At 50.2% G+C, this 21,780-nt stretch overlaps 9 protein-coding genes across 9 annotated transcripts; 5 read left to right on the top strand and 4 right to left on the bottom strand.

The window, feature by feature from the left end:
• Positions 1 to 350: 350 nt before the first annotated feature.
• isa1 (Fe-binding Fe/S cluster assembly protein ISA1) lies at positions 351 to 1,146 on the top strand (the record flags this gene model as incomplete). The annotated part of the gene is made up of 2 exons (XM_056914779.1): positions 351 to 1,038; positions 1,109 to 1,146. The coding sequence occupies 2 exons, from the start codon at positions 351 to 353 to the stop codon at positions 1,144 to 1,146; spliced, it is 726 nt and encodes a 241-aa protein (XP_056759533.1).
• Positions 1,147 to 4,790: 3,644 nt separating this feature from the next.
• On the top strand, positions 4,791 to 5,792 carry N7458_011396 (DSC3 family protein; the record flags this gene model as incomplete). The annotated part of the gene is made up of 1 exon (XM_056914778.1): positions 4,791 to 5,792. One exon carries the CDS (start codon positions 4,791 to 4,793, stop codon positions 5,790 to 5,792), a length of 1,002 nt encoding a protein of 333 aa, XP_056759532.1.
• Positions 5,793 to 6,254: 462 nt separating this feature from the next.
• On the bottom strand, positions 6,255 to 7,569 carry N7458_011395 (uncharacterized protein; the record flags this gene model as incomplete). The annotated part of the gene is made up of 2 exons (XM_056914777.1): positions 6,255 to 6,289; positions 6,390 to 7,569. 2 exons carry the CDS (start codon positions 7,567 to 7,569, stop codon positions 6,255 to 6,257), a joined length of 1,215 nt encoding a protein of 404 aa, XP_056759531.1.
• Positions 7,570 to 7,953: 384 nt separating this feature from the next.
• Positions 7,954 to 8,808, bottom strand: N7458_011394 (v-SNARE protein VTI1; the record flags this gene model as incomplete). The annotated part of the gene is made up of 3 exons (XM_056914776.1): positions 7,954 to 8,041; positions 8,125 to 8,531; positions 8,629 to 8,808. 3 exons carry the CDS (start codon positions 8,806 to 8,808, stop codon positions 7,954 to 7,956), a joined length of 675 nt encoding a protein of 224 aa, XP_056759530.1.
• A 717-nt stretch (positions 8,809 to 9,525) lies between these two features.
• rvb1 (RuvB family ATP-dependent DNA helicase pontin) lies at positions 9,526 to 11,058 on the bottom strand (the record flags this gene model as incomplete). Its single annotated transcript, XM_056914775.1, has 3 exons — positions 9,526 to 10,538; positions 10,601 to 10,820; positions 10,915 to 11,058. The coding sequence occupies 3 exons, from the start codon at positions 11,056 to 11,058 to the stop codon at positions 9,526 to 9,528; spliced, it is 1,377 nt and encodes a 458-aa protein (XP_056759529.1).
• Positions 11,059 to 11,358: 300 nt separating this feature from the next.
• Positions 11,359 to 12,042, top strand: N7458_011392 (mitochondrial 54S ribosomal protein bL28m; the record flags this gene model as incomplete). Its single annotated transcript, XM_056914774.1, has 1 exon — positions 11,359 to 12,042. The coding sequence occupies one exon, from the start codon at positions 11,359 to 11,361 to the stop codon at positions 12,040 to 12,042; it is 684 nt and encodes a 227-aa protein (XP_056759528.1).
• Positions 12,043 to 13,085: 1,043 nt separating this feature from the next.
• On the top strand, positions 13,086 to 14,180 carry N7458_011391 (putative alpha-1,6-mannosyltransferase subunit; the record flags this gene model as incomplete). The annotated part of the gene is made up of 3 exons (XM_056914773.1): positions 13,086 to 13,377; positions 13,455 to 13,885; positions 13,953 to 14,180. The coding sequence occupies 3 exons, from the start codon at positions 13,086 to 13,088 to the stop codon at positions 14,178 to 14,180; spliced, it is 951 nt and encodes a 316-aa protein (XP_056759527.1).
• A 483-nt stretch (positions 14,181 to 14,663) lies between these two features.
• Positions 14,664 to 15,798, bottom strand: N7458_011390 (trans-2-enoyl-CoA reductase (NADPH) TSC13; the record flags this gene model as incomplete). Its single annotated transcript, XM_056914772.1, has 3 exons — positions 14,664 to 15,346; positions 15,461 to 15,676; positions 15,762 to 15,798. The coding sequence occupies 3 exons, from the start codon at positions 15,796 to 15,798 to the stop codon at positions 14,664 to 14,666; spliced, it is 936 nt and encodes a 311-aa protein (XP_056759526.1).
• Positions 15,799 to 17,873: 2,075 nt separating this feature from the next.
• On the top strand, positions 17,874 to 21,458 carry N7458_011389 (peroxidase/cytochrome P450 family protein; the record flags this gene model as incomplete). The annotated part of the gene is made up of 7 exons (XM_056914771.1): positions 17,874 to 18,134; positions 18,187 to 18,284; positions 18,342 to 18,390; positions 18,444 to 18,636; positions 18,693 to 20,871; positions 20,939 to 21,065; positions 21,129 to 21,458. 7 exons carry the CDS (start codon positions 17,874 to 17,876, stop codon positions 21,456 to 21,458), a joined length of 3,237 nt encoding a protein of 1,078 aa, XP_056759525.1.
• Positions 21,459 to 21,780: the final 322 nt, after the last annotated feature.

Below are 21,780 nucleotides of genomic sequence, written 5' to 3'. Positions count from 1 at the left end.
GTAGATAATGGCTATTTCGAATAAATAGCTTTCTCGATCAAAGATCAATCACTATTCTTATATAAATGCACCGTATAAATGCTCCGTACAGCATTCGGTACCCGTCTTGTAGTGGCGCCACCGTGTGTAGAAACACCTCGACGCTGATTGGTGGGAGCCCAGATCATGCAATAGGTTTAGCTAATCCGAGGACCGCCGGGGAAGGACAAACACAGAGAGATTCTTCTCTCCTTCCACCCGCATTCAATTCACCACTCACAACACCACCACCCTCGTCCTCACAGACAGCTCCTATGCCTGTATAGCTCTCTCTTTGCGCTCACTCATCCCATCTGTGTTTCCTCGAAATCATGAGTCTCTGCACCACCATGCAGCGCCCAGTGACATCATCCGCCACACTTCTCCGATGGGTGAAGCCCTCGGCCGGCCAACGCTTCTCCCAGTCGTTGCGCTGCTTCTCCTCGAGTGGAAACGCCTACATGTCTTCCAAACGTGATATGCAAACAGCGACTGCATACCGGCCACACACACTCCCGTCGTCTTTCCCGATGCCGCGCAGCAACGGCGTCGCCGATACCTCGATCACCGCCGATTTCCCCTTCCCCACAGAACCCACCAAGACCGCCTCGAAATCAGAGTCCTCCACAGTCTCCCTACGAGAAGGCGAAGCTCAGAAGCCCAAGCCGACCACGACCACCTCGACCGCTGCTCTGAAGACTTCCCCGAAGCCCCGTCGGCCATTGAGGGCACGCAAGGCGGCCATGAAATTGACACCGCTGGCTACGGAGCAGCTTCGCAAGTTGATGGTGCAGCCTGAGCCCAAGTTCATCCGAGTAGGAGTCAAGAACCGCGGTTGCTCGGGTTTGGCATATCACCTCGAGTACGTGGAGAAGCCGGGCAAATTCGACGAGATCGTCGAGCAGGATGGCGTGAAGGTGTTGATCGACAGCAAGGCTCTGTTCAGCATTATTGGCAGTGAAATGGACTGGCACGAAGATCCGCTGAGCAGGCGATTTGTTTTCCGCAACCCCAATATCAGTGAGTTTCCCCTGTATTACAAATCAACTCCCACGCAGTATTTGGTCTGGTTACTAACCCCTGGTAACAGAGGAAGAATGTGGTTGCGGTGAATCCTTCATGGTTTAAGCGCTCGTTTCGACATGTCTCCTTGTTTTGGGTTCTCGGCGTTCCTCGCTCACGGTGCATCGGACGGCGTTCTCATCTTTTGTTCACACTCGGTTCCCGGTCTCGGGGACCACGACCGCTCTTTTGGGCGGGTACATACGCTTGATATCCAGTTGATACAGATTCTCCTCTTTCTTTCCATCCCATTTTTCCACCGACATACTCCGTTGTGCGATTCCATCGCTTTTCCGCGGTCATGCAACCGGACAGACTCGAGCTTTGTTGATAGATTCCTCTAGGCCGTAGAGGCCTGGCAGCTTGTCCCTTGACTCCATCTTTATGAAATCTGCCTAGCTGTATCTCGCGATTACATCATGTGACTGTATTTTCATAGATTAGTATAATGGACTTCATGACTCATGGGACTCGAATCAGACCATTCGAGAATAGACCGCGGCTAAAAGTAACTTATATGGCGGTAAGCACATTTACTGCATGGCTCTATTGAACTCGTAACAAAGAGGGAACCTAGGTAAAACAAGGTTAGCCCGCTGGTTGATCAATTTTATCCCAGCTACTTATCTAAGATTAAGGCAACTCCTTCTAGGAAAGTTCCACGCCAGGCACCGCGATTACAGTTGGAGCCGATCTACAGGTGATTGAAAACAAGATCAAGGGGTGTACAAATCTTCCAACAAACATCATATATTGCTCGGACTATTGCTAGGATAGCAAGAAATACAGAGCACCGTTAAAATATATGAGATGAGGACATGCATCGTCACAGGGAGCTCGGCATTATGAGTCGATACTTGCAGGGCTACTTCCGAGGTTCCGCGGCAACTAATACTTTCAAGTTAACAATGACTATGATACACGCTGCTATATCCCAGAATAACTAGATCTGAATTTTATGATTCTCCACTATCTTCTAAAACAATCAGTCCGAGCTTGCCACTTGGTAGTGGACACGTCAGGTGACGTACGCCTTGTATCTTGGCATTGTACATTATTGAGTCATGAGTTGCATGTTGAGATGGTACGAAGAAAAAATATGAAGAGTGGCGGTGTATGTATGTGGGGATTAGTTGAATACATATGGAATTAGAAGACTCTGTACATATGTTCATAAGGGCTTGTTTGGAATAACAACGATATCTAGTACCGGGCCGGCACCCGGTATAGACTCTATAGAGCGATATATATCACCAGACATACCGACCGGATCGTCTGTCTCGAAAGAGGATTCTAGATCCACATCCAAGCCCCCCTGGAAGTGCACACTTCAACGAAGGTGTCTAGGCCTACCATGGCTCAACACCTTCAAATTCTTCATGAATCCTGAATCAGTGACGCTGCCCATCCTATCGCGTGATTACTCGGCACTGCTCGTGATCCAATCAATAGATCCTCACGCCACGTCCACGACCATAGACTGGATAATAATCCCTCAAGCATTCTGGGGCCCTTACTTCATCGGCTGCCAATTCTGTGACAGCCACCCACCTATAAAACCAGAGAAACGTAAATGTTTCCAGGGGTCACTTGACCCGTTTGCGCGATATTACCTAATTTCTCGGTTTGCGTCGGGGATGTACTTACCCGATCCAGCCACGCCTTCCGTTTGTGATCGTCCCCGAGTTCTAGAACCCCATATTTTACGTGATTTCGTGAGGATCCTATGGGGTTGCCCAGCATTCGCATCGCATCATTTGGCAAATGATGTTGGGGTTGTACCATTCGGCAGTAGTCTCTTGTGTCTGTAAATAGCGTCATAATGATCGCCCTCCTTTTCCCCCGCAAAATGAAAAAATCAAAATCAAAATCTTTATAAGGCGTGGATTCTTCCCCGGACTTGACTGCCGAGCAATTCAGATTTACTTTCAGGCTATTCTCAAGGCTTTTCTTTCTATATCGGCTTCCTTTTCCGCATTCAAGTCCAACTTGATGTAAGTCTTGAAGATATTTTATTTTTCTGTTTTGCTGGACAATCACTTATACAATCATTCTAGTCATCTCCCAGCAAGACAATCCCCTCATATAAACACCATGCAGTCCTTCGAAGGCCCATCACAAGGTTGGCGATGTGACCAATGCGGACTCCCTGGAGTCCGTGTGTCCACACGCCTCGACAACTCCAATGAAGCCACCAGCCGCGCATACTACAAATGCGTCCCATGCAATCGCTCTCTAGGCCTTTGCCCCTGCACCACACCAGGCGCCAGGACAACTTCCACATGCCCATGCGGTGAACGCAGGGGCTCCGATTCATCAGAACTAGGGGACCAGGTGCCTCATGGTGTCTCTCTGCTTGCAACGGAGAGGAAGAATAGTCTTAACCCTCACAACCCGAACGAAGGATTTGATGAGGACTGGGAGGCGAATTGCAGCCCTGGATATATGGTTTCGAGATTCAAGGCTTCGGCTAGGGAGTTCCTTCCGCATTAAAGTGGATGCATTCTTGATTTGTGTTGGAAATAGCGAGTTTTGTTTGTTTTTAGTACTCGATTGTCGTCTGCTAGGGCGATATGGAATGTTGAGTGAAAAGTTGGTATATGTTAATAATATGGAAGAAGCATAGTCCTGGGACTGCTAGCATCGATCAATGCATTATCGTGATCAAAAGAATATATCTCCAGTACTATCATTGAAAATGTCCTTCCATTGATACCTGGAACTGCGTATCATAGGAGAATCATGTATGTGAAGATGGTCGTCTAAACTATGTTAATTGCTGTATTCGCTGAGATTGCAGCCAGACTGGCCCAGTATCATACTTCCCTCCTGGTAAATCCGAAAAGCCCCACCAGGATTGCTCTTCCATCAAGTCCATGGAACAAAAATAGTCGCGCCCGGGATCGAACCGGGAACCTTCTGAGTAACTTGGATCCATCTGAAGCAGACAAATTCATCCCATGTGAATCAGAAATCATGACCATTAGACCACGCGACTTGATGGAATGTCTATCTGAAATAGTGTTATATAATGGTGTTAGGTTTTGACTATACTAGGAAAGACTAATATCAGGCTACTCTAAGATCTTAATTTTGAATGATATATTAGGTATTTTGTAATAGAATTCTATTAGGTCCTATATTCTGACTAAATAGAAAGATAATAACTAACTAGTCAGTTAACTAGGGAGAGTAATAAGTATAGAAAAACACTACCTACTTTTATAATATCGATTAAGTTCACCTAAGCCAGCATAACATCACTACCTCTTTGTGATAATAGCAGAAGTATTTAGGAATATAGAGTCAAATTCGGTCTTCATTATTCATCAAAGTCGCGTGGTCTAATGGTCATGATTTCTGATTCACATGGGATGAATTTGTCTGCTTCAGATGGATCCAAGTTACTCAGAAGGTTCCCGGTTCGATCCCGGGCGCGACTATTTTTGTCGGTATTCCGTAACAATGCTACTGAGTGTTCCTTTTTGTTCAATACTTCATTTTTGTCTCATAGAGCTCTCCTTGATCCGTTATCCTGCTCCACTCACTTCATTGGCTCCCCTTCCATACTTACCCGGCCGTTGATAATCGTCGGAATTCAGCATCCACTTCCCCCGGACTCTCCAACTTCAAGTAGCTATCGAGTTTCGACAGCTCTGGACACCATCGAGTCCAACAAACACATGGTCTTGGTCTAATCCCAGCACAACATGGCGTCACCATCCTTTCTCTCCCCACACGCACCTAACGAACTGATGGCGGACGACCTGCTCTTGACCGTCCGGTTCTCCGCGTCCATACCCGACCTCCACCTCGACGTCCCAGACGCAGAGACCACAACAGGCGCAGGCCTCAAACAACTAATCCGCGCCAATCTCCCACCGTCACTCTCCTCTCACCGGCTTCGCCTCATCTACGCAGGTCGCGGACTAGAAGACACAACCGCCCTCGCTACTTCCCTCAAGCTCCCACCCTCACCATCCCGCACACCTCGGCCCGCAGACGATGACGCTGGAGACGAGCTCTCCGCCACAGAGAATGGCTCAGCAAAGAGTAAAGCGAAGGGCAAGCAGCCCCTCCGCGACTCCCGTCCACGCGTCTACATCCACTGCTCCATCGGCGACATCGCGCTTTCCGAGTCCGACTTATCCGCCGAGGCATCCGTGGCCTCAACCATCCTCCTCCAAAAGAAGAAAGATGGGTCTCGCTCTTCGTCTCTCCTGGCGTCTACCGGTGCCAGCACCTCACAATCACAATCCCAAGCTCAGCCACAGCAAACAACATCTACAACACCCGCCCCACGCGGCTTCGACCGCCTCCTCTCCGCCGGCTTCACCCCCGCCGAAGTCACAGCCCTCCGATCCCAATTCCTCGCCGTGCAGTCCGTCTCTCGGACGCCAGATACCATGCCTACGGGTGAGGAATTGCGTGATCTAGAGGATCGGTGGATGGATGAGGGGTCGACGGTTGCGCAGGCGCAGGGTGGTGGAGGAGGGGGTGCGATTGGGGATGATGATGGTGGGTTTGGGTCTGGATCGAGGACGGCGATGGATGATATGCTATGGGGCGCGGTGATGGGCTTCTTTTGGCCTGTCGGTTGTGCGATGTGGTTGAGAAGGGAGGAGGGCGTGTGGAGTTGGAGGAAGGGAGTGGCTGTTTTTGTGGGGGTGGTGGTTAATGCTGGCTTTGGGGCTATGAGGGTTATGAGTTGAGGTATTTGGGATGGGTATTATTGATGGGATGGATTGGTTTTATATGAACATGTTTGGATTTGAGGCATGAATCTCGCTTCATGCTCTCTTGGCGTTGCTTTGCTTTTGCATGAGATACCCCTTTGGAATAGCACATATAGCACATACTACACTATCTACCTACAGGCCCTGTTTTGCAGTACATAAATTGCTAGTGGTGGCAAAAGGCGATTCGTGCTTTTCAAGTCATATAGATGCAGTAGTGCGTTGACAATCAACTTTCTTCATCCGAACAGTCCCTATAAAACAAAACCCTTCATGTAAGCATGTGGCCTCGTCCTGGAAGATGGAACAAATCATACCAGAAATCGTTTGCTATACTACCTTCGACCATCCCCTCGACCATCCTTCCTTCTGGAGGATCACAGTTCCAGAATATCCCGAATCGAGAATACACAAACCGGGAATTAACATCTGTTCTGCTTAATCGGCCAAGATACTTATGAGCTCGTGGCCAGCTATCACAGTCCAAAGGGCAGCGATGAGTACAAGTGTCGAAGCCCAAATTCCAATCACCCAAGGTATTGAGCCTCATGTGAGGTCTTGGATTTAGCTCACAAAATCGGTCGCCTTTTCTGAGAGCTGAAAGACCGACGCTTCTCAAAACAGGCATGTTGGTGTTGATATACCTCAATGTAGGATTCCACCTCTCCTCTTCGGGAATAGAAGCTCTCCAGATATCAAGTGATATGATTTGCGGATGGCTTCCGAGGAACTTGAGTAATGAATTACCCGTGACTGAGAAGTTGGTCAAGTAGAAATGTTTTAGTCGGGGTAGATGCACATCGTCTGCGATACTCTTGAAGATCTTATAAGGGTCTTCAGGTCCCCTTGTGTTTTCCTCCATCTCAAAATCGAAGGTGAGGTGTAGACTAACAAGCTTACTCGTCAATTGGAGCAATTGCTGCACGCCAGAGAAGCCGTTTAGTTCATGTCCATCGTTAGATGGGGACACTGCACGAGATGCCCGCAACGACGTTTGGTTACCAGCACGACTCCAGTCTTCACTGGAGATATTGGAGACGGTCAACCCCAGGACCTCGATAGGTAGAGAGCGTCGTGCCGGTTTCTCTGCTTTGATCCTTTTGATGTAAAAGGCAAATTCACTCGCAGAGACGCTGTGGCGGCTAAGCCACGGACATCCAAACCGACAACCATTGTAGATATCCAATTTCCGCAACTGAGTAGACGACCTTGCAACAGCTGCCAATACAATGAACACCACATGAGACATCCACGGAAACTCATGGCTTGGAATCAGCAATAACCGACTAACCCCCGGGGCAATCAAAACGCGCGGCTCAAATTGGATCTCGTCAAGGGACGGGAAACTATCCAGGGTAGTCGCGAGTGAATCAATGACAAACTCGTCAGACAGGCTATCGCGTTCCTGTTGTATCTTGTCCAACCACTGTATTCCCCATGGATCTCTTGTCCCGTAAAAGATTTCGAGTTTGGTTCTTTTCGGGCACACGCCGCGGTGGTCGTATACTATGACTTGGACAATCAAGCAGCGCGCGGCATTTCGGAAAACTGGGTGTGAGGCGCGGCTGTGAAGATTTTGGAGGCTATCTGGTGTAAAATCTGTTCTTGCCTGCGATGATAAAGAGAGGAAGCGCGGGTTGAGACATTTCTGTGCAGCAGATTTGCTTGTGAGGCGGAAATTTTTGATAGATTCGGAGTCGAGATGCTCGGTGATTGCGTCGATGATCTCTGTGGGAAGACGGTCCATGGGCATATTCTAATCTAACGACCTGATGGATTGCTTCGATAGATAGAGAGTTTATCTTAACTCAAGAAAAGTCAAAGGGAGACTGATTTGTATAAATGTGGGTTAGGGGACTATGGCGCTAGTGCGCCCAACGGGGCAAAGGGCCAGGGACCAGGGACCAGGGACCAGGGACCAGGGACAAGCACTGCCACCAATCAAGATAAAAAATTGAAATATGATCAGTGTTCAATTATCACCATGAGCTGCTATAGACTAGACATGAAGTCCAGGCCATCGTCAATGGTCGTCAGAATGCTAACTAGGCATACAGCGTCTCGTAAAAAAAGATACAATTAAAAAGCCTCCAAGATCAAAGAAACGCCATCAAAAAGAAAAAGAGACCCCGCTTCGCTAATGGAACTTGCTGTAAATAACGGCAACAATCAGAAGGACAAGAACCGTAATGATAGCAATCGTGATTATCCGATTCGTAGCCATCCTGCACGTAAACGTTAGCCAAAAACCAAACCAACAACGGTCGAGCCAGAACCCAAAAAAGGCCGGGGTAAAAGGGCGCAGTACCTACGGGCCATGCCCCTCAAAGTCTTGATACTCGTATCAACATATCCCTCGCTCTGCTGCAGATTATCACGAGTATGCTGAATCGTCTGTCGCTGCCCGTACAAATCGGCCAACACGTTCTGCCCAACATCCTCCGTCTCCAACGCTGTCCGTTGAGCCCCCTGTAACCGTGCGGAGCTACGCTCGAGCCGCTCAGTGCCGGAAAGGAGCTGCTGGCGCTGCTCGAGATGCTCGTCAACCGGTTCGTCGGTGTACCGGTCGCCGAAGAGGGCTTTGCGGTCGTCGGAGAGCGACTTGAGCTTGCGCTTGATGTCGTCGATATCGGTGGAGTAGTTGCGGAAGCGCATGTTCACTTTGGAGCGGGAGGCGGAGGGGATGTTTTGTTTCTCCATGCGCATTTGGTCGAGCTGGTGATAAGGAGAGGATGTGTTAGCTGGATAGACTTGGATGAATGAAGAGTGGGGTGGGTGTGTCGTAGTAGGGATTGGGTGTTTATATGCCTACCAGTTCAGTTGCTTCGTCGAGAACCTGCTCTGCTTGTCGGATTGCGGACTTGCGCTGCTCGCCGCTTGCTTCGGCGATCTGGTCCAGCTTCTGGTTTAGGTCCGCCTGGACGAGCTTCAGCTCGTTCTCGTAGCTGGCGAACATCTCCGAGCCTGCATCTGTGTCTAGAGGGTTTGACATCTTGACAGTCGAAAGATGAAGGGGCTGTACAGAGGAAGAGAGCAAGAGGAAGGTAGGTGTGTCGGTCTGGTGGGTGTGCTGTTGGTCCGGGCCGCAGGCTCCACCGTTATCTGGGGAGGAACGGATGCGTTGTTCTGGATTCGAGGGGGATATTGGTTGAATGATCCTTCTAATATGAACGCCTTGGACTCGTGGGGGCCTGAAAGTGCAGGATATTAAGCCTCAGCGGTGCAGCAACCCGGAAGCTGGCGCTGATATCGGTCAGTGAGATGATGGGGTGGAATGGAGGCTGGGGCTTGACGGATGACGATGTCCTTCCCACGTGATCTCGACCGAGGCCTGGGTTACTTTTGATCTATAGAAGGACTTGCAACACGCATTTCGATAGGATTTTCGAGAAATAGAGGGTGGGAAGTGTAAGTTCTAGAATTACTGCGGACATATTCAAGTAGAAGATAAGTTGATGTGGAATGAATTTCTCAAATGCATCCTGCAGACGCCTGCATGATCAGCAAAGAGGACCGTACCTGGCAGGTCTTCTACATCATTATACAACTAGCCCCGGACTTCAAGATTGGGTAACATCAGATAGCATTAGCGTAAAAAAATCAGGCCTACACAAACCCAATTCGCCTTTTCAATAATAACAAAAGATACCCCCATGGTATACATAATCATGGAAACTCCTCCTTTTACACTGTCACCTCAAGACTGCTTCTATAGCAAGAACTTGCTGCTGTCCTGGTTGACAATCATAGCGCTTCGCTTGGCATCCAGGAACAAGTCCTCACACTCAGCAACATCAGCAACCTCGATACCACCAGGACGACCGTTGACACGAGCAAGGATGCTTGCAGGGGTCAGCAGCTGCAGAGCATACCGCAGGCTGACCTTGCTACCGTGCTCAGAAACCTTGTCCAGTGCAGGCTCGGTGATGTTAAGACCCTCCGTCTTGGCGCGGAGTCGAATGATAGTCTTGATCTCGTCAGACGAGTAAGGGGTAGTGGGAATGATGAGGAGGCGGGCGAGCAAGTCGGGTGGAATACCGTGGGCAGCGGAAATTTCGTCAGTGCCACGGATGACGGTGTGGCCGCGGTTGGAGGCAAGAATCACGATCGGCGAGATAGAAGACTCCAGAGCGCGGTTCAGATAAGTAAAGCATTCGATGTCCAGCATGTGAACTTCATCGATGAACAGCACACCGGGAACCAGTTCGGCGACGCCCTGGTCGATATATCGGTTGACCACCTTGTTGATCTCTTGGCGCAGCTTCTCTGTGATCTCGGTCTTCTTGGGCTTCATCAATTGGCCCATCATGCTCATCACATCCTGTCCACCCTGTGGCCGAGCGTTGGCCATGTCGAGGTCGTGCAGCGTGACGTCTTGAACAATCTCCTTCTTCTTGTGCACCTCGCCCTTGGGAACAGGCACGTACTCCTCGGCTTCCAGGTCGAACTCTGTCGCGTAGGCATCGGAACGTCCGACACGCTTGCAAGCGCCGGTGTTGGCTTCAATGTAGACGACATCTCCGACTGTGACGCGCTCCTTCTGAATGGCTTCGTAGATGCTAGGGTCGAGGCGAAGCTTCTTGGTACCCTTGGCTGACTTCAATCCGATGATAAGATGGCTGATCGTACGTCCGTAACCACCCAGGGGATTCTCGGTCTCCTCCGGAGTCAGTTCTGTGACTTCGCCCTCGTACACCTCCTTGGTTTCCCGAACGCGCAGGCCTAGTCTGGGGTCAGTTTCGGTGATCCAAGAGCGAAGTTTGCCGGTCTTGTATATTGCGTACCAATTGCTCGTCGGAAGTTCTCCATCAATGCCTCTGTCTTCTTGACCTCTGCGGAGTAGATTTCACTGCCAACGATGGGGCAGAACGGCACCTTGGTTCCCAGTTCCTGTGATACTGCAAGAGCGAGTGCAGTCTTTCCGGTGCCGGGGCCACCAGCAAGCAGGACAGCCCGTCCAGCCATCTTCTTCGCCTTGATCAGATCGACGACAACACCACATGCCTGTTGATGAAAGGAGTGTGTTAGCTACGGCGAGGCCAGAGCAGTAGCGACGTTTCGCCCGTCACCATCATCACTGAGAGGAGCTGAAACTCACCTCTCGGGCAGCAGCTTGCCCAACGAATCCATCACCGGTAGTCTCTGGTGTTCCATCGGACCGCAGACCGAGACCCTTGATGTGCGTATGCGCGGCGGTCCTGTTTTCGCGGGAGTTGCCTTTCACTTCGCTGATCTGGACCATGATTGGAGGAAGTGGCTTCGGAGAGCCAGAGGAGTTCGAGGAAATAGGGTCAATCGGTATTTGTGGTGAGAAACTAGGTCAAATAGAAGCTTTCCAAAGGTCAAGCAGATAGAGAAGCAAGCGTAATGCGATGGTCCACCCAGCTCTGTCTCTTGACCGAAATTCGCGAGCAAGGGATCTGCGCCAGTCACGGAGCCGCGCCAAAGGCGGTCAGCAACCCCCAAATTCTTCCCGCTCTCCAACTGCATCAGCTGGGCCTCTTTTCTTTGCTTGATGCTCAACCTGCCCAGATTACTCCCAATGGCAGGTCTTACGTCCAGGTCGGCTATGGCCGCGCCTTTCTCCCTCACTGCGGCCTTCCGCGCGCTCTCTGTCTCTACCCCCAAGCGTGCATTCTCCACAACATTGGCACCACAATCCAAAAAGAAACTCCCGGAAGACGTACCAGCCTATCCCTACGGTCCTCGACAATGGTACAAGCAAGCCGACACCGGTCTCTACGGAGGTGCCATGATTCGCTTCGGTAACAAGATCTCCAAGGGTCGCAACGAGGGCAAGACGCGACGAAGCTGGAAGCCCAATGTCCGCCGCAAGAAGATGTGGAGCGAGGCGCTCCAAGAACACCTCTTTATCAAGGTCACACGCCGGGCACTACGAACAATTTTGAATGAGGGTGGTCTAGACAATTACCTCCTGTCTGATCGGCCGGCTCGTCTGAAGGAGCTTGGTATGTTCGGATGGCACCTGCGATACCAGGTCATGCAAAGCCCGGCAATCAAGGAGCAATTCCGGCAACATCGAGAGAAGATGGGTCTTCCAGAGCCTTTGTCGTTTGAGGAGTGGATTAAGACCAAGGAGGAGGAGATCGAGGCCAAGGTTGAGGAGAGGCTCAACATCAAGGCCATCACGAAGCCTCGTCCTAAGGGTCAGGCTGATCGCCAGAACGATGCTCGGAAAATTGCGGCCGCGGAGGTGGAGCCTTGATCACGGCCCTTGCAATAAAAACCGACTAGATGAGGATATGATCCTCTTAGTGATGCCTCACAGCCGGCCGAGGCACACACACGGAGACCGGCGCTCAATTTACCATTGTACCATTACCGCGACGAAAGAGTTGACGCTGATCGAGCACCGCGTCTTTTCGTCTTTTCAATCATCCCTACGCAGCGAGGTCCCCGAACTATCTCGGCCAATGTGGTAGTGATGTATTTTCGCATGGATGCGATCTTGCTGGGCGTGCATATTGGTTCTTTTCTTTTCTGTGTACTTATACTCCAATGTCATCAATATCTTTACTGTTCGAGTCTTGATTTTTAAACAGAGCTGCTCATTCTGGATTGCCAAGTCTGCATTCACAGGTACACGTATCGTTTGCAGAAAGTTGTCCATATGGATATCTCCTACGCTTGGATCAAGGGCTGTACGGTGAACGCTCTAAAGATGTATTTCTATCATCTTAGCCGTTGAGGACTAATTGGTATCTTGGGCAGAATATATAACACTGGTGGATGTGTGAATATGTAATTAGCCGCCGAATATAGTACGGAGTAATCACCAACTGTCGCTGGAATTGGCCCTGCACAACCCTGAGCCAATGCCCCTAGATGACGGCATCATCGCAATTCTATATCACGCAAGCAATGTTCGACAAAGGACTCCGAGACCATAATTTACTAGAGCGCCAACATCCATCTGGACAAATGGTCCCTTCCGATTTGCTCCCTAGCTATCCCTTATCGCCCACGATCAGTACTAACTCGAAACGGGAAATGTTGGTGAAGATGGAAAGGTTGCTGGAATGCGCGCGCAAGAACGGACCCGCCGCCCACCGGATTCGGAGGCCGTCCAGAACCTACGCAACCTTCGCTGGACCTTTCAACTTCTCACACCATCCCCAGCGGCGCTAATCCCTCTGTAACAGTTATCTGTGAATCTTCGATGCTATGCCTTGATTGATTTCGAACCACTGCGTCTCTGCATCCTTGTCCCACAATCCGTTGGTCCAGCGCTGGGGACCATCCCTCAGTATGCAGTTCGCATTGCCTCCGCGGAGGAGCCCTAATTCCCTCCCAGGCGCCCATTCCTCACGGCTACCGCTGTACCGAAGAAAGCAGCTCAAGACGGTCGCCATATTTGCAGTTGCCATCCTAACGCTGCTTTACCTCGTCTCGCATCTATTCTTCTCAAGCTCGACTTCTATTGGGGCGCCGGCTGGTACGGCGGGTGTGGTGATCGTGACGTTGCTGGATCGTCAAAGTCTCAGTCAGAGCTATATCGATAAGATTATCGCCAACAGGGAAGACTACGCCAAACGCCACGGTAAGTATGGGTTTGGTTCTCCTTGTTCGAGCTTGATTGGTTCGTTGGGGCCGCTGCTAATATACTCGTCTAACTAGGCTACACGAACTTCTTCGCAAGCGTCTCCGATTATGAGGAAGCTATAAGTGACGACCCTCGAAGCTGGGCCCTCATCCCAGCAGTACGCCATGCGATGGCAGCGCACCCCAAATCCAAATACTTCTTTCATCTGAGCCCTCACGCGCTCATCATGAATCCTACCACATCCCTCAAATCCCACCTACTCGACCGAACACGTCTCGAATCAGTGATGCTGAAGGATGTCCCCATCGTGCCGCCGGACAGCATCATCAAGACCTTTGCGCTGGAAGAAAAAGATGTCGATTTCATTCTTACGCAGGATAGTGAGGACTTGAGTCCCTCGAGCTTTATTCTCAAGAATGGGGACTTTGCGCGCTTCTTCTTGGATCTTTGGTTTGATCCGTTGTTCCGGAATTATAACTTTGCCAAGGCTGAGATACATGGATTGGTGAGAGCTCTGACTTTGGAGACATCAAGTGCGCGCTAATCTTTTTGTTCTTTTTCTCGCTGTTTAGGACCACATTATGCAGTGGCATCCAACGGTGCTGGCTCGAACGGCTTTAGTACCCCAGCGGATGCTGAATGCGTATAGCAAAGACTCGTCGGGTGCTTCGCTGGATGGTTCTTACAAGGATGGTGACTTTGTCATTCGCTTCCCTGCGTGTGATGAGGGGAAAGCTCAGGACTGCGATGAGTTGGATCCTTATTACACCATGTGGTGGAAGAAGGCCAAGGGTTCCTGACGCTCCATCATTGAATATTTGGCTGTCTGAGCTTCCTTGAGCAGTCCTGATAAGAACTTAGTGAAGTATCTTGTGGGCTATCTTTCTGTGTTCACCATTGTTGTCCATCATGCATTCTGGGCTGGGTGTTTTTCGGCGTTATAGACTGTTTCTCTTCTTTACAGCGAGGCAACTTCTTTTGCTAATATCATGGGCTTGCATTTGGTTAGAAAGAAAACACGGGCATCAATTTTTGATTTTCTATATCCAGTCATAGAGTACATGTTGCATTATTCGCGATTTTTCGTGTGCCTGATGAACAAGCTCTGCCCTTCATAATATGCGTGTCCGAAGAAATTTGTCAATACCGTCGAGCTCCGGTGCTGACATAGGACCTGCTGGGCACAGAAGGATTAATTATTTCTCAGCATTTATTGAGCCGAGGGTCTAGATAGCCGATAACAGCTCAGGAACTGTCCCATCCGCCTGGCCAGGATCTTCCGCTTAGAACAGACCAGCCATAAGGACAGTGCGCTTCTTCTTATACTTGTCGCCAAAGTCCTTGCGGTAGCGTCTCTCCTTCTTCCAGGCCCAGCTCCACATCTGGATACCACCGACAAGAGTGAAGACCAGAACGCTCCAGCTAAGCTGGCTAACCAGGTAAACGCCCAACCAGGCCAGAATCTCAAACATATAGTTGGGGCAAGTGACCCAGTTGAAGCCAAACCCGGAAGGAATGCCGCGTTCGGTAGTACCGGGACGACGAAGGTCACGCAGCACCAAGTGCGCGTTGAAGTTTGCCAACTCACTGAAGATGAACAACGCAACTCCGGCGTACACGAGAATGGGGTTGTAATCGGCCGAGGCAGCCGCTGCGTCGGGGCGGAATACCCAGTACGCGATGTTGAAGCCGGCGAGGGCCCAGTAGTGAGCGCTATTCTTGAATATGTTGCGGGCGGGCATGGTGGCGTTGCTGAAGCGGTGCACGAAGATGGTCTCGTACTCGCGCTTCAGGAAGTGCAAGGTCAGGAGGGCGCAGACTAGAAGTTGCATGTCGGATGGCTCGGGGAGGGGCTTGTCGAAGTTGAAATAGATCAGGTCGCGGAGGGGGAAGAGGAAAAGGGCTGGGATCAGGAGGGGTCCGAGGTATTCAATGATGAAGACGGTGCGCCATGCAATTTGAGGACCTGTTTATTGTGGGAAGAATGGGATTAGTTGGTGTTTCTTGAAGCTACGCGGTTCTTTTTTTCGTATCAATTCTTTTTGTGCTGCCTCGGTGAATTGGCGGCGCTGGTACGTACCAAGGTCCTTGACGTGGATGATACTCGACTCCTTCAAGCCGGTATCCTTGATAGTGGTGTTCTTCGCATTGGGAACCACACTGCGGTCACTTCCCTTGGTAATGCGCAGACGGTGGATCGAAGCACCGGAAGCATTGGCGATAGCATTGTAGAGCTCCTCGCCGTTGGAGGTGAGGGCGACAGTGATCTCTTTGGGGAGCTTGCGAATAGGCTTGCCTGGTGAAGTGTCAGTCCTTCATTTTCTGGAGTAATTGACCGTGTGTATGTGCTTGGCATTTGTATAGGAGCTAGGAAAACACACCCCGGGGCTCAACGATGAGAGTAATTTGAGACACCATGGCGGGTGAGGAATGGATGTCGGCTCCAATTGATAGTCTCTTGCAATTTTAGGTAGACGGAGCCAGGTAGATGAGCTGAGGGAAAATGCACCCAAGGTGTCGAGAAGTCGCATCTGTTGGGCTTGACGAGTCCTCAACGAGACACTGACCTCGGTTGATCCCACGTGATGTCGACACCTGAGGCGATGACATGTAGGCCTATGGCAGTATGAGAGGAAAACCCTTACGATACTCTAGAAACAATAACAATGAGAAAGACATTGTTGGATTGATAGGGATCCTGAATGGCATGGCTAGGTTAATCGGTATGACGGATTCATATTTAGTTACTAGCTTTGTTATTATGTCATGTTGTGTATTCCATCAATAAAATAACTCTGAGTGGATATCACGAGGGCCGGTTGACGCCATAACGGGCTGACTTCTCAGCCCTTCCAAATCGTCGTCATTCCATTCGTCGCTCTCAATATGAAGAATTCTCAGGAGCCTCAGGAGTCAGGACCTAGTCTCTGATAGTCCAGCAGGTTGCACAATGGCTGAGCTGAACAACCCCGCCCCCAAGGATCTCTGGCTAATATCCACACAGTGCAGAGTATGTTACTGACAGTTTACGGTACATTTATTAGGCTCACCATCAGATCCAAGGATACTATCTCAGACTGCGCCACCTAATTGTTGAGCCCGGGTGAAACCACCCTCGCGATCGACTACTGTTCGATGTCTACAGTACATTCTGCATTCCCTGATAATGATCTATGATTCATTAACACTGGCTAGGTCCACCAGTCTCAGCTCGGGCGAACGCGCTCCAATCATTCCAATGGTTTGCCCGAACAGAGTCGCCAATCAGCAAATCCAAAACACAATACGACGTACACAATGCCTGCACTACGTCTGGCTAGGCCCCCAAAATCCAGTATCGCGCTATCTTACCCGAGCCGAATTGGGGTTAGCTCCCTGACATTCAGTCCTGCATATGTATACCTGCCAGTGGACTTGAACGGTATTTTTTAGTGGACGGAGTATCCGTTCATAGTACAGTAGTACACACCCCTATACTCTGTCAAGACTCGAAACCCGAGGCTCCACCCCGCCAATCATGACCCGTGGGGCCAAAACTGTCAGGCATTTTCACGGCGAAGCCCGAGCCAACCCCCCAGGCTGCAAGCGGCGCAACTCCAGGAGATCTCAGCCGACATACCTGGCGTAGTAGGTTTCGTATTACTGGCCTCAACATGAGTCCATCTGGGGTCCTCTGCCATGAGACTGAAGTACTTGGCTTGCAACAAGTAACGAACAATTTGCTGTGCGAGTCTTCCTTAATTGAAAAGACTTTGCTTCACATGGAATTCGACGCACGAACAACAGATGCCCCATTGTTCACAAGTTCCCACTGCCGGGGTGGGGCATCGTCTCTCTTTGCCCATGCTGCGCCCAGCAGCGGGGTTCCTTAGGGTTGTGGCGCTAAATGACTGACCAGCACCGATCCAGTCAAGCCCGTAAGAACTACGGGAGAGTGGAGGCACTTCATCTCCCAGGCTGGGGTGGGGGGTTTTTCAGCCGTAGAGTACCATGTCTTGGGGGCCTGGGGCTCTCTATTCAGCCAAATGGATTGGAGAATTGAACGGCTGGCATCATATAATGTAGTGTGTTCCCCCCAAAGATTCGCCGACTCCCCGACCCGTGCATGTATTGCGTTCTTGACAATTCACTCTGTATATCTGCCTCTATCTGTGTGATTGGGATTCTCGATTAATTTGTGGTGCTATCTTGTTGGCCTTGTGAGTTTCGATATTGACTTGCCGACTTCGGAGTGAACGTCTTTGTGAGCTGCTGTATATTGGTATGCAGATTTTTCTATCTCTTCGCATGCTGGCTATTGCAATGCGGTGACTGGCCATCTTGCTTCCCTCGCACCGCATGGCAATGATCCGAAGCCTCGGCTGTTCATTGCATTTCGCGTTGGTGTTCCAAGTTGACGTACTAATTTCTTGGCTGTACAGTTTGATTGCCAAAAGTTCGCGAAACTTTGGACCTTGTACTATTACCTCTCACGTCTTTTTTATTATTTCATCATGGTTGGACAGAAAGGCCTTGCCAATGGCGGCGGGAGCTCCCTCGCCCAGGTCGAACAGGTTGTAAAGGCATCGCTGAGATCCCTGCCCGCTGAGACCGGCGACGGTACTTACGTCAAGTATAACACGACCACTGGCCTGGGCCAGGATTTGAGCCATGTCGATCTCAAGGATGTTAAGACTCTGGCCGAGGTCGCTAAGAGCGCAATTACTGGTGACCCCGTCAACGATCGGGAATACATCATGGAGCGAGTGATCCAGGTTCGTCATGTATTGTACATTCTGAGATATCCATCTTCTAACATTTCACCAGCTCGCAGCAGGTTTGCCTTCTACATCTAAAAATGGGAAGGACTTGACAAATACTTTCCTGAGTACCCTTTGGAATGATTTACAGCACCCGCCTACTTCGTTAGTCAAGCTCATCCATCGATCCAGAGGGTAGACTGGCACTAACCAAATACATAGCTATCTTGGACGGGACTCTGCATATCGAAAAGCAGATGGATCAGGCAATGTATGGGCTTGATTTGCCCGAGCCACTTGGGATCTTTTACTGACAACAACCAGAACCCTTTCTGGCCCAACATTGGTGCCGCTGGTACACCTTATGCACGATCTGTCCGACCACAGACAATGCAGCCTGCTGCTCTCCCAGAGCCGGAGACCCTTTTCGATAGCCTCCTAGCTCGGAAGGAGTTCAAGGAACACCCCAACAAAATTTCCAGTGTACTCTTCTATCTTGCATCTATCATTATTCATGGTATGTGGTGAAAAGTTTCAAAAAAAGGTTCATTGGGCATGACTAACCATTAATAGATCTTTTCCAAACCGACCCCAGAGATTTTACAGTTTCTTTGACTTCCTCTTACCTGGACCTGGCTCCACTTTACGGAAACAACCAAGATGAACAGAATACTGTTAGAACATTCAAGGATGGAAAGCTCAAGCCGGATTGCTTTTCCACCAAGCGAGTTCTGGGATTCCCGCCTGGTGTCGGTGTTCTGCTGATCATGTTCAACCGTTTCCACAACTACGTCGCCGAGCAACTCGCACAGATCAACGAGGGTGGCCGATTCACGAAACCAGATGAGTCAAACACAAAAGCTTATGCCACCTGGGATAACGATCTTTTCCAAACGTCACGCCTGGTTACCTGTGGTCTCTACGTCAACATAATCTTGAAAGACTACGTTCGAACTATTCTCAACCTCAACAGGACTGATAGTACCTGGAGTTTGGATCCTCGTGCGGAGATGAAGGATGGTCTGCTCAGTGATGCGGCCAAGCAAGCCACTGGAAACCAGGTTTCGGCTGAGTTCAACCTTGTCTACCGATGGCACTCGTGCATCTCTGCTCGTGACCAAAAGTGGTCCGAGGATATGTATAGGGAGCTGTTTGTGGGCCAGGATCCGAGTAAGATTTCCCTTCAGCAGTTCGCCATGGGTCTCGGAAAATGGGAGGCAACATTGCCTGAGGATCCTGTGGAGCGCCCATTTGCCAAGTTACAGCGCCAGGCCGATGGCCATTTCAGTGACGATGATCTGGTCAAGATCTTTGAAGAGAGTGTGGAAGATGTTGCTGGAGCATTCGGTGCCTCAAACGTGCCAACTGTCTTCCGTACGATCGAAGTTCTGGGCATCAAGCAAGCACGGTCGTGGAACCTGGCTACTCTCAACGAGTTCCGGTCATTCTTTAACCTGCAGCCATACAAGACCTTTGAAGAGATCAACTCGGATCCTTACATTGCTGACCAGCTCAGACATCTCTACGATCACCCAGATTTGGTCGAGCTCTACCCTGGCCTGATTGTTGAAGATGCCAAGGACCCAATTCTTCCAGGTAGTGGGTTGTGTGCAAACTACACTACTTCGAGGGCTATTCTCTCGGATGCAGTTACACTCGTTCGTGGAGACCGCTTCTATACAGTTGACTACACTCCGAAACACCTGACGAATTGGGCGTTCAACGAAATAAGCTATGACACGACTGTCGACCAGGGTGCGGTCTTTTACAAGCTGATCCTGAGAGCCTTCCCTAACCACTTCCGCGGTGACTCGGTCTACGCACACTTCCCAATGGTTGTGCCTCATGAGAACAAGAAGATCCTGACAGGCCTCGGAAAAGGTGAAGTATACAGCTTCGATCGACCCACTTACAACCCCCCACCTCGACTGATCAACTCCCATGCCGCTTGCATGTCCATCCTCGCGGACCAACAGACCTTCAATGTTACCTGGGGCAAGAAGCTCGAGTTCATCTTGAGTCGTGATGGCCACACCTACGGCAGTGACTTTATGCTGTCAGGTGATCGCCCACCAAACGCCCAGTCCCGCAAGATGATTGGTAATGCTCTATACCGGGATAAATGGAAGTCAGAAGTCCGCTCGTTCTATGAGGAGATTACCTTGCAGCTTCTGAAGAGTAAATCCTACAAGATCGCCGGCGTAAACCAGGTCGACATCGTCCGGGATGTGTCCAACCTTGCTCAGATCCACTTCTGTGCACACATCTTCTCCCTCTCGTTGAAGACTGAGTCAAACCCTCGGGGTGTCTTTACTGAGCAAGAGTTGTACCAGATCATGGCCTTGGTCTTCACCTGTATCTTCTACGATGTCGAGGTGACCAAATCCTTCCAGCTTGAGCAGGCCTCCCGCTCGGTTGCCCAACAGCTGGGTGAGTTGGTCATGGCCAATGTTGAGCTTGTTGATAAGGCTGGGTTTATTGCTGATATTGTGAGCCGTCTTCACCGTCATGACTACCTGTCCGATTACGGAGTTCACATGATCCAGCGCTTGCTGGATAGTGGACTGCCAGCGAAGGAGATTGTTTGGACGCACATTCTTCCGTCGGCTAGTTCCATGGTCGCGAATCAGGCTCAGCTGTTCATTCAATGTCTGGACTTCTACCTAGAGCCGGAGAATGCCCATCACCTTGCTGAGATTCAACGACTATCAAAGGAAGATACTCCAGAATCCGAGGAGCTGCTGTTGCGATAGTAAGTAGCTCAGTCCTTACTCTACCCTTTGCCACATGCTTTACGAGTGATACTTACTTTTTGACAGCTTCATGGAAGGTGGTCGCATTCGCTCATCGGTCGCACTGCCGCGCGAAGTCGCAAAGCCCACAGTCATCGAAGACAATGGAGAGAAGATCACCCTGAAAGCCGGCCAACAGATCTTCGTCAATCTGGTATGTCTACTCCCCCCCCGAATGTAAGCTTGCTTCATGTTTAACACCATTCGCCCTTTCTAGGTATCCGCAAGCCACGACCCCAAGGCATGGCCAGACCCCGAACAGGTCCGCCTGGACCGCGATCTGAGCCAATACTCCCACTTCGGCTTTGGTCCTCACCAATGTCTCGGCCTCGCCGTGTGCCAGGTGGCATTGCCCACTATGTTGCGGGTTGTTGGGCAACTGGAGAATCTTCGTCGTGCTCCTGGGCCACAGGGCCAGTTGAAGAAGCTGCCCGCCCTGGGAGGTCTGACTATGTATATGGATGCCGAGCATAGTATGATCTCGCCATATCCTTCGACGATGAAGATTCAGTGGGATGGGGAGCTGCCTAAAGCGGCGAGTAAATAGGGAGTGTGATGTTTGATATGTAGATTCTGACCGAAATGGATGTTTTCCCTTTATGTTTCTGAGTTTGTTGCTACAACTGTTTGTGTATAAAATGAGGCTGAAAGGTACTTTTCTAAGGGTGCTTCTAGAGTTGCTGCAAGTGGATTTTTGTAAGCACTTCTGAGAGAGCTCTAGGAGATACAATCTTCAGAGCCAGATAGATGCGACTAAAAGAAAAAAAAAACAGAAGTTTAACCAAGCAAAATCCTTGTAACTTGATAAAAGTCATAGTGAGATCCAATAGATGGGATCGAAGCGTAGGATGCCTTGGCGCCTGACCGCC

Source organism: Penicillium daleae (assembly GCF_028827525.1).
Source record: "Penicillium daleae strain IBT 16125 chromosome Unknown utg000009l_segment0_segment0, whole genome shotgun sequence".
Classification (NCBI taxonomy): domain Eukaryota; kingdom Fungi; phylum Ascomycota; class Eurotiomycetes; order Eurotiales; family Aspergillaceae; genus Penicillium; species Penicillium daleae.
The sequence above is the reverse complement of the archived record's forward strand: the minus strand, read 5'-3'. Positions and strand labels throughout refer to the sequence as shown.